Here is an 11,445-nt window from a genome sequence, read left to right as displayed (position 1 = left end):
TCTCATGATAAAACTTTAACGGATGAGGAGTTGCTTCTTATGGATGAGCAAAGAAAGTGGTTTCTTGAGATGGAATCTACTCCTGGTGAAGACGCTGTGAACACTGTTGAAATGACAACAAAGGATTTAGAATATTACATAAACTTACCTGATGAAGCAGCATCAGGGTTTGAGAGGATTGACTCCAATTTTTAAAGAAGCTCTACTGTGGGTAAAATGTTATCAAACAGCATCGCATGCTATAGAGAAATCTTTTGTGAAAGGAAGAGTCAATTGATGCGGCAAACTTCATTGTTGTCTTATTTTAAGAAACTGCCACAGCCACCCCAACCTTCAGCAACCACCACCCTGATCAGTCAGCAGCCATCAACATCGAGGCAAGACCCTCCACCAGCAAAAAGATTACGACTCACTGAAGGCTCAGATGATGGTTAGCATTTTTTTTTAGCAATAAAGTATTTTTTAATTAAGGTATGTACACTGTTTTTTTAGACATAATGCTATTGCACACTTGAAAGACTACAGTATAGTGTAAACATAACTTTTATATGCGCTGGGAAACCAAAAAATTAGTGTGACTCGCTTTATTGTGATATTCGCTTTATTGCGGTGGTCTGGAACCAAACCCGCAATATCTCTGAGGTATGCCTGTATACTGTTATCAATACTATACTCACTGCAACTTTCCTTTAAATGCACAGAGGTACTACTTGGTATCTAATGTATAGCAACTGACAATCAGTGCTTTTTTATATTAACCATCCATACTCTAAAACACAATTTCTTTTCTAGGACGTGTTACATTGGAAGGTACAGACTAAAGGACTTCTGTGCCTGAATCACATATCTGCAGCCCACTGATATTTCCTCATACTCATGTTTAGTGTTCCTAATGCACAGTTACAATTTGGGCCAAATTCTGTTCTCAGTTACATCAACATAAACTATAAATAACTTATTTGAAATTTGAATCTCACCCAGTATATCAGCATGAATTAGTCTCTTTCTTTATACTTTTAATGCCAAAAATATTTTTCTTCTTTTATCCATGTTCACTCTAATATTACATATTAAAACAGCATCCCTTTAACATGTGCAAACTCCAGTATTTTTAAGCACAAATAAATACCATCACTAGGGCAAATATAAACAGTCTTTGTTGAACTATGCAATGAATGTTTACAATAACAGAAGTACATTAACCATCAGGACCAGTAGTAAAATAGTTGCACAGTATAAGCTGGATTTATATTACACATACAGGAAGTGATTATTGTTATCTTTATGCTCGAATGTTCTAAAAACATAAAGCAAAATCTAATTACCATACATTCCTCAGCTATGATGCACAGAATGCAGCTGTTTGTTCATGTACATTAAGGTATATAAACACAATTCCTCAATAAGGTTTTTGATTTTTCTTTAAAGTTTCCATTAAAAAGCTGGTAAACCAGTGCTTAAAATCGTATTACATTATATATAAACGACCCTTCACCAACAGAATGAAATTTCAAACATCAAGCATAAACTCAGTATTTTACTAACAATTTCAATGCATAAAATTACTGATGTGAAGTGCAACTTTACCTTATGATTCCAACTATGCTGAGTATACCCTCCCCCTTTTTTAAAATCACGTATCTGCTACCATTTTAAGAGTAAAGAGGTCTTTTTCCTTTACTTATTTTTTGTTGTTACAATTAATGCTAAACCATGCTGTTTAAATTAAGGGACTAACTGTGTGCTTGGACACATTATATATGGTCCGCTTATGCCAATCTAATTTGCATTTTTGTTTGATCTGGGTAAACTTTGCTGAAGGAAATTAAGGTTTCAAATTATTACTCACGAATTATATGGGGCAAAAGCAACTGACATGAAAGTCCTGAACAGCAGCAAGACTAAAGATGTATTACAATTAAGGCTCTGCACAGTACCGCATACAGCAGATTTTTAAAAAGTTTTTGTTATACTTCTCTTATTGTTAAATCTCATCTTCTAATATGAATCTAATATCTGCTCCAACTTCACTGGAAGATACTGGAGTCCTGAGCCTTTGATGAAGTGTCTGGAAATCTATCCATCATAAGAACTCTGCTAAAATCTGGGAGTGCGAAGGATTAGTACTTTCTCTTTCTCACACACATGTACATGTTCTGTATTTACATTTTCTATTTTGAGACCTAAAAATGAATAGTTTACTATGAAGCTAGGAAGACCTGCTTCCCTTGAGCGCCTAATACAGGCAAGAATGCCAAGAAAGATAGGGAGAATATATCTATAACAGTCATATTAGAAAACTGAGTGCATCAAAATGTTAACAATAATTTCACATGGCAAAATTATGTTGATATGCCCATTCTACATACTTAAACAATATGGCTGCCTCCAACAAGAGGACATAAAAACCGTGATTTTAATGAGAGAGAGAGGCATGCAAACAGACAGAGAGAGACTGGGGATGTTGATATTACTACTAAAGGAAAGTGTGTGCAAATACTCTTGAAAAGGATAATGAAAATGTATCTTGCTACATTATTATATATTAAACATTAAAGCAATTGTCTATTTCCTGATACAGCACCCTATTTTCCAAAAATCATGATTTGTGATGCAGTCAGCAGTATAACATCATTATATTCAAACTAATCCAACCACAAACAATTCAGTTGTTTTCTTTCATTGAAAACTGGTTTCACTCCTACTCCAGTTTCCTGTGCATCCATCTGTTCAGTTCACTATGTATTTGTTTTCCATATAGAATATAGTATTATTATTGCACTGCTCTTTCTTTTGAATAAACATAGAGGCATTCTGCATGTTTGAGAGGGTTGGCAGTAGAAACTAAACTGCAGATAATCCAGGAATGCGTGTCAAAGTAAAAAAGAATGTTCTCATACTTTAGCTATTCACATTTCCTATTATTTTTGAAGCTGGTAGTCTACCATGAGTTTAAATGAAGAGGGAAAAAACAGAGAGTACTGTGTAGCTTAATGAGTAGCCATTCTGCATATTCTCAATCTGAGTTAATAATCAAGAGCAAAATTTTAAAATTCCTATACTTAAACTGAAATTACACAGGAATGAATTTGGTCCTTTATGTTTTATGATAACAGAAAGTATTCTGCTTACGTTATATAACATTATCATTTTTAGAGTCTAATCTGAAAACAACTACCCAAAATATAATTTTACTGAATTCATACATATGAATAAAATAGGTACATTTTTATTCCTTCAGGCTCTAAAGATCCTAACCAAAATCCATTGAAGCCAACTGGCCTTGGATAAAGTTTAAAAATCCCATTGCAAAGTTCTTAAACTGACGTTACTCTTTACTATTGCCGCAGCTATGAATGTTCTTGTGTCAAGGACACATACTTTTTTACTTAATTAAAACATTCGCAAAAAAGTAAGGTTGTTTAAAATGTCCAGGAGGAAACCGTGGTCTTAAAAGAGTCATCTAATAACTATAATAACCCAGAGGGCCAGACTTCCATCTCCAGCTCCCTCTGTGCAAAAATGAAGTTTATTTCCTACCTATGGGGACGTTTTACCATCTTGTACCATCTACACTTTTCCCAGAGCCTGACGAAGGGACTTTGATCCTGAAAGCTTGCAGAAAAGGACAATTTTCTTGTTATTTTCCAGTTGGTTTAATAAAAGGTATCATTTTGGAACCAAGAGTTCTAGTTTTTTTGTATGTCTTTTTGTCTCGGACCAACACGGCTACCACCAAATACACCTCTAATAACTATAACATTTCATTAAAAGTAAATATTTAATATAAAAATTTGAATTAATTTACTTTAACAGAGGATGAGTAAATCTGAACAAAGATGTTTCCTCTTGGTTTGGTTTCTCTCCTTTTCCTGATATTAAATCATATGCAGCTGCATAGTTACTATATTATCAATTCAGCATACAAGGATAATATAGTAACACTTGTAAAACATAGAAATAGACTGTAAAGTGATAACTTACAAAATCAGTGCATTTAGCTTTTGGTTTTCAGTGAAATGGATTAAAATATTCCGAAATTATGGACTGTTATATAACAATTGGGAACTATTAAGAGTGAAAAGGGAAAAGTGAACATATGATTAGATGTAGCTCACCAAATAATTTTGAAGGAAACCATTCATGTTTTATATTCCTTATTAAGTAGTATTAACTACACTGAATTTTTCCTTTTTGAAGGTTGAGGAAAGGAGAGAGCTAAAGTTTACTCTACTGATGCACAGGTAACTTACTAATGCTAATGGAACAGTTCAGGATACATATCAACCTGGTAAAGGGTACACTGCTGCAAATATTCATATATTTTGGCTGCAACCCAACAAAACTGGAACATACTCCCTGAAATCACTTGTTTGGATTGAAACACAGGACTGTCAAGCCAGTGTAATTACAGCAGTGTCTAATTTTGTCTTGAAGAATATGGTAAAAATATTGCACAGAAAACAAAATGTTCTCGAAGGAAAATTAAGCCTTTTTCATCTTCTGGCCCAAAGATAATGCATCTTCTCCTTGGTACAAAAATTCCAATGTCAGAGGTGTACTGTATGACAGACTCTTAGCAGCCAGCAAATTTATTCCAGAAGCAGAAAAATCCTAATAAGCATATTACAGATAATCAAGTCTCCATGGAATGCCAAAATCATCACCTAGACTCAAACAGCTCCATAAACAACATTATTTTTTACATAAAAAATAAAGTATTTGAATTACTTTATTGCACCTGCAACTGGCCCCATTCAAGGCAAACGTTACATTATTTTAGCAAATTAAATAAAAGGTATTTCTTAAAAGTGTCAAGCAGAACCATTGTATATGCATCATAGAAAAGAACAGCCTAAAGTATGACAAATAGTAAATCAAAAAGATGATAGAAAATATAATTTTTTTCTTTTTCATGATTTTTTTACACCTATTGAACAAGATTGCGTAGACACTTGCATTCATGAAGAAGATCCTTCTTTGGGTAAGTCAAGGCGTTGAAGCAGGAGTCACTTTCAGACTGTCAAGTGCTGCATGAATCCTAAAATGTAACCTGGACTCCATGGAGTAATCCTTGTAATTGTTTCTGCAAAGAACAAAATAATTTAATGAGTTAGAAAAATCCAAGCAATGTTCTGTTTCTTTCTCTTCCCTTCATTTCATCTTTTTTTCAACAGTCCTCATCACTTCAGAACATGAGTCAGGTCTACCGTAAAGACAGAAATTAAAAACCCTGATAGAAAAACAGCACTACTTAGTACACTGCAGTCAGGTATGTACACTGGACGCTGCAGAAACAAGTATGGACACTGGACAGCTTCAAATACAGCACCCTGTATAAGCTTACAGAGGTCAACAAAAAACCCCAGACTGCAGCAGACAACAGGAAATGGGAGGATCCAATGATGATAGATTATTTAAAACTTAAGAAAATCTAGTGGTGATATATTAATTAAACCTTAAAGGGTATTTAAATCTTTACAGTATCTCACATATAACTGCTGCACTGTAAACTTATTTTATGCCAACAGCCAAGGGAAAGTTCCAGCGCACAGACTAGGCAAATGGCCTGTGCTATACGCAGAATTTCTCCCTTCCTCCCTCCTGCCTGTGGAGGAGGGAGAAAAGTGGACACTGAATACATGTAGCTCAAAATTCACTAGCTCTTCCAGGCCATTATTACCACCCCTAAATTCCTTCACTACAGCATAATAGGCATCCTGTGAACCTACTTATATGCACAGGAGGTAGGGATCTTTTACATTCTCTCTCCAATTCACCAGCCTCCATGCAGCAAAACCATACACCTTCTCTCTGACCATACATTTGAATGGAAAGGAGGTGGGATTTGCCTTTAATACAACACTCCACTTGGTTTAGTTCAACATACCATTTTAAGAGGACATGGCATAGCCAAAGTAGAATATAAATGTACTTTACATTATAAAGTAGATTATAAAGTAGAAGGTATATATGATGCATATGCTTTAAAAAGTAATTTCTACTGGAAAACATTTTCTAAGTATTCTTGTAAAAGCTGCAGTATTACTTTATGAGAGCTTTACAAAATATAAAAAAGCATGTGAGAGATCAGTTTTTTGTTTGGAGCTCCTCAGTTTTACTCTAGGGAATATTACACAGAGGCAAATATCAATTCCACTTACTTTGCAGTTTCTATGTATCGTATTGCTTTTTCTCTCTCATCCCGCTGTTTGTACAGAAGTCCCAACTCATATAGGGTGAATGGCACCAAGTAGTTATCATACTTTATCTGTTTTTCACTAAGAAAGCAGACACATGTAATTGGTTAATTATCAGTATTAAACATGAAATGCATGTTGCACTCAAGTTTAATGATTATTAAGTTAAATGCAAAGTATATTTCAATTAAGCTAATGTTTTAACACACAAAAGCCTAGAACTAAGCTCCTATATACCTGATGAAGGGTGTTTGTGCCCAAAAGCTTGCAGTTGAAGAAGTTTTTTTGCAAAAATCTTCTTGGTTAAGAAAAGATATCATCTCTACTACGAGTTCTGATCACCTTATAACTAAATCAATGCATTTGACTGATCACTAAAAGTTTTGAGTCCTTAATAGTTTCCATTAACTTCACTGAATTGTTCAGTGATTATTTTTTCATTGCTGGAAATAGTCTAAATATATTTTAGAAGTCTAAATTTAAGCTCCTTATTTTGAGACTCCTGTCCCTAATGTTTTTCATAGGTCAGACAAGACAGCAGCTAGACTCTTCCACACCACACTTATAGGAAATACAACAAACCTTGGGATTATAAATGACTTAACTGCCATAACAGCCAGTACCTTGGACTTAAATGTGTTTGGTTAAACTTAACAATTGCCCCGGTTCATTGACAAGTTTAATGAACAGAAACACATATGTCAACATTTAGAATACTAATTGCATGAATGCCTTTGGAATTGTCAGTAAACGAAATACTCTTATGTGAATACTGAGAAACTTTGATTCTATTGTCTCTATCAAAGCCACAAAATCACAGCAGGCAAAGCTGTTCTGCATGTTCTAAACTGTTCTAAGCCAATCCAGGCTATATAGATCCAGCACTGGACCAAACCCTGTGAAGTTCTGAATGTTGAAAAAGCTGTCCATTCATAGGATTAAGTCACCGGCAGAGAAACAGAAATGGACTGGTAATCCTTCTTCTGGTTCTGCCTGCCACAGCTCAGACCCTGAATATAAAATATGAAGTGTGACAGGAAAAGTCAGGCAATCATCTCAGTGCCCCTTTGCTTGGTGAACACCAGGAAAGAACAGCTGTGCCAAATGTTAATGGAAGCAGTAAAAAATTCCTTACCAAAAGAAAATTCAACATGAACACATTTATTGAAAACAGTGAAAGATGTCTGAGAACATGCCTCAGGGAGCTACTCAGAGGCTTTATAAATATCAGAACATCCTGTCCAGTTGAAGCAATCAAGATTTACTAAACTATGATAAAAAAAATGGTCCCTTTTCTCAGAGTCCGAAACTGTCTTGAAGCGAGGCCCTTTTTCCTTTGGAAGGGTCTGCCTTTGCCTTTCACAGTCTCTGTGTGTCTCACCTAGTGTCTCTTCTATTAGTGTTTCGGTGACAGGATCTGCCAAAGTGGGTAAGCCTCAATCTCCCTCTACCTAAGGTAAATAACTCATTTTAACTAATCAAATCAAAAACTGTTTAATCTATTGTCTCATTAAAGAGCAGTGAAAGAGCACAAGGTCTGTGTGAGAAAGTACCGCTCGTTTTTGTTTTTTTTCTTTACCCTTTTCTCTTTTGCCATCTCTGGTTTTCAATGGCATCCAGGTGTGGTTGTGGAGCTTCTTTGCTTTATAGTTCAAGACAGGAATCAAAGAGAAGCAGGGAAGGCAGTTTTGAGAGAGAGAGAGATGAATGTAGGTTTTGTGCTGATCCTGAGCAAGTAAGCATTTTTTTCTGATACAGAAGTGGGGGCCAAATGCCGCAACAAGATGTACAGAAATGATTGCCATGTAGCCATGTGGTCTCCATCCATCTTTGGGAGAAATGCCAATTCTGTCCTCACAACCACAAGGAATTCCCATTGCAAAGTCTGTTTCTTCCAAGGGAATTCCTTTGTGCATGGATTCTGACGTTTTCACCCAAAACGTTTTATCATACTGCACAATATGAAGTTTACATCTTTAATTACTATCCTTCTTACCTTTGGATAACTTGATTGAAACACAGCTCAGCTTGCAAGAGTCTTCCCAGATATTTCAGACAGAGGCCTTTTAGTAACTGCAGCAAGCATACATCATCCATGTAGTATTCACTATGATCTTAAAACAGAAACAAAAGACATTTTTAGACATGCATTATAAAAAGCTCTAGGGATGAGTAAGGGAGTTTAGTTTATCAAAATTTTGCACCAACAAGGACTTAGATGACCTCTGATACCAGTTTTGAATTGCTCCCAATAAAGCAACCAAGGACAAAAATCTCAACATGTCAATAGAGTAATTCCTGCAGGCAACTACTCAAAATACACAGGGACTTTTATTCTATATCATGGAGTCATTTAAACCTGTCCAAAGTAACAAACCTTTATCATGTCAAAATGGAGGCATATTTTCTGCAGAACTAAGATTCTGCCAACAAAGCTGTAAGTGCATTAACACTCGCAGTTCCCCTGTGGGAACAGAACCCCTTCATTCTGCCAGCAGACCAACACCTGCTCTGTGAGAAACAGAAGGCTTCTGCTGCCACAGAAAAGCTGCTAGAAAGCATGTGTAGACACACCCACACTCTCTGCTGGCAGCCCCTTTAACAGCTGGTGCTTCCCAGGGTGCACTGCACACCCTGCCAGCACAGCTGTTGCAGTGGAACCACGTGGGGACATGCTCAGGCAGCATCCCTATGGTGCTAGCTATGTACTGACAGAAGACTTGTTTTGCACTGTGAGTCTGCCTACAATATCTTTTCCACGCTAAGTTGCCCCTCCCACTGGAGAAGCTGCATTAGCAGAGGTGTAACAGTGGGAGAATTTAACAGAAAAAGGGTTTATGCAGAAGCAACCTCTGTTCTGTATTACCAAAGACATGAAGGAGCTTTGCAAAGTATTTCAGAATTTCAGTAGTAGCATGTGTGGTCCTTTCTTGTTGGTTTATAACATTAGCTGGTTGCAGCAAAAGAAAGGAAAGAAAACACATATGGAGAGACAGATGGCTGCACATACATTAACAATTCAGGAGCAAAACACCCTCCTTTCAGATCATCTTGTTTACAAGTAATTACCAGCTCTCTTAGGTTACATTAATTTTTTAAAAATAGTCTGCCAAATACAGCTATACAAACAGTTCTGCAAACATGGACAGCTAAAGCATCTTGAAACATAACTAAATGTTTTGCCAGTCTTGAATGCAGAATGCTTGCTGTCTACTTTTAAACATGATTAGTTTCAGTGCTTTTACCAACAATGCAAAAATACATTTTTTTTATTGATACATAGAAGTGAAGTGGGCATTTTGCATTATTCTGTCACACAGAGAAGGAATCAGGAAACAGAAAGCGACAGATGCCACCCCAAGGACTGATTTCCTGTAACTGATGTTTTTCAGTCTTTGCCTACTACTTCAACTGCTATGTACCAGAGATTTTTCTCCAGACCTAAAAACTAGTAAATCACAGTGCTACAGTTTGACGGTACATTAAGCTAAAAAGACTTAATAATCACACTCCCAAACTATGGCCAAATGCCTTTATCAGGATTTTGCTGCCTCCCAGAAGTGAAAGATCAGCTCTTAATCCATATATCAGTCACAGACTTCCAAGTTTTCACCTTTTTGCGACACTGTTTAAAAATATTTTTCCACATTTCATTTTTACACAGACAGAACTCCTCAGATTTCTTTACTGCGATTTCAGTTAGTCTCCCTGAACTAAAAACTATTCAAAACATCAGGTTTGCAAAACTGGTATCTGGTATAAGTCAGATATAAAACTATCTTCTGTCTGCATTCCATCATGTGGGGGAACTGAGTGATGTGCTGTGTTAAATCTTTTCCAATGTGTCCTTTACATTTTTATTTCAACTCTCGTGGGACATTCCTTTTGTCTGTTTGTACTCTGGATAAGACAGTACAAAGCTGGTTGTTCTCTAGATAAAAGAATACATTGTTCAATAATCATTCAGAGTCCGACCAGGGTCTGTTTCATTTTATGAGTATGTTCTAACTGCTTAGCAATAGCAAAAGCCTCCACACCTCACAATAACTTGTTTAAACTCACATGTGCCACAGCCTTCTAGGCTAGGGGCAGAAATTACACATAAACTGGTATAAGTGATCAGAAACTGTAACACAACAGAAGTTCAGTACACATAAACTACTTTCAAAATGGCCAAAACCAGTTTAAGACAAACCTGGATGGATGTAGTATCAGACAGCTGATTTAGGTTAAATCAGTTTATTGAACTTTTGTCCCAGATCCCCTCCAAATTCAAGTCAACTCACAGTCCCCCAGAAAGCCAGGATGAAAGCTCCAGCTGAGCAGGGAGGCATGCTCTAGCAACCCCTGGCTTCTGGCGTGGGCCACTGCAGGCATGTGGCTGCATTTGCTGAATCAAAAGTAAATGTCTGTGCACTTGCTTTTATCAGTTCAATCTACAGAGCTTAGACTAACCTGTGAAGATTGAGTTGATTCAGCCTCAGGCTTTTTGACCGTCTGTACTTATGCCTAAAGATACAACTCCCCACAGCATCCATGCCCAAATAGCAAACAGAAGACTTATAAAAATAATTCATTATATCAAGATCATTTTATCTGCAAATATCTGTCTTAAATGTAGATGCACTTCAGCATAACAATGTCATGCAATTAAAAAAAATGAATTGCCCAATTTGACAGGTGCAAGACTGATTTGTTATAAAGTGAAGATTCTGACAATGCTGGCTCGCATGAAAGATTAATAATGAGCCAAATTTTCATACCTGATATAAGTCCACCCTGCCTGGCCTATTATTTTTACTAGATCTTATTTTTTACAAAACACTCTATTTGTTATATACGCTATTTATGTTATTGATGGGTAATTTTTTACCATTAGTATTCCAATGCACCTAAAATTAAATCAACTAAGTAGGTTTATCAATTGCTAGAAATTACAAAATTTAGTTTCACCCTAGCAGATTCATTAAAAGGTTCAAATTTGTTCGTAAGTTGCAGAGGTTATATTACTTTTTAACGATTCCAGCAATTGTAGAGGTAAAACAATCCAGGCTACCCATGTGATACGTTTGCCTGTCCTTCTCCTGTTCTTCACTGGATAGAGCAGAGCTGAGAAATGAATGCCCCAGCCACTGCTTAATAGATGCCAGCCACCTACTCAAGTCCTGCTTCAGAGATAGGATCATATATTTTTAAATGTAAAGTGTAGGTTTATAGTAAGGGTCTTGGGAGTTTACTCTCAAGA

At 36.3% G+C, this 11,445-nt stretch overlaps 1 protein-coding gene across 1 annotated transcript in view; it reads right to left on the bottom strand.

The window, feature by feature from the left end:
• Positions 1-4,476: 4,476 nt before the first annotated feature.
• TTC39B (tetratricopeptide repeat domain 39B) overlaps positions 4,477-11,445 on the bottom strand; it is a 71,093-nt gene continuing 64,124 nt past the window's right edge. The window contains exons 16-18 of the mRNA XM_019554739.1: positions 8,197-8,314; positions 6,165-6,281; positions 4,477-5,086 (exon numbers count right to left, since the gene is read on the bottom strand). Coding sequence (XP_019410284.1) covers positions 4,990-5,086; positions 6,165-6,281; positions 8,197-8,314 — 332 coding nt within the window. The 3' untranslated portion in view covers positions 4,477-4,989. The remainder of the gene's footprint in view (positions 5,087-6,164; positions 6,282-8,196; positions 8,315-11,445) is intronic.

This window comes from Crocodylus porosus, unplaced genomic scaffold, assembly GCF_001723895.1.
Source record: "Crocodylus porosus isolate Cpor-Errol unplaced genomic scaffold, CroPor_comp1, whole genome shotgun sequence".
Lineage (NCBI taxonomy): Eukaryota > Metazoa > Chordata > Crocodylia > Crocodylidae > Crocodylus > Crocodylus porosus.
This window is presented reverse-complemented; position numbering and strand designations above follow the sequence as displayed.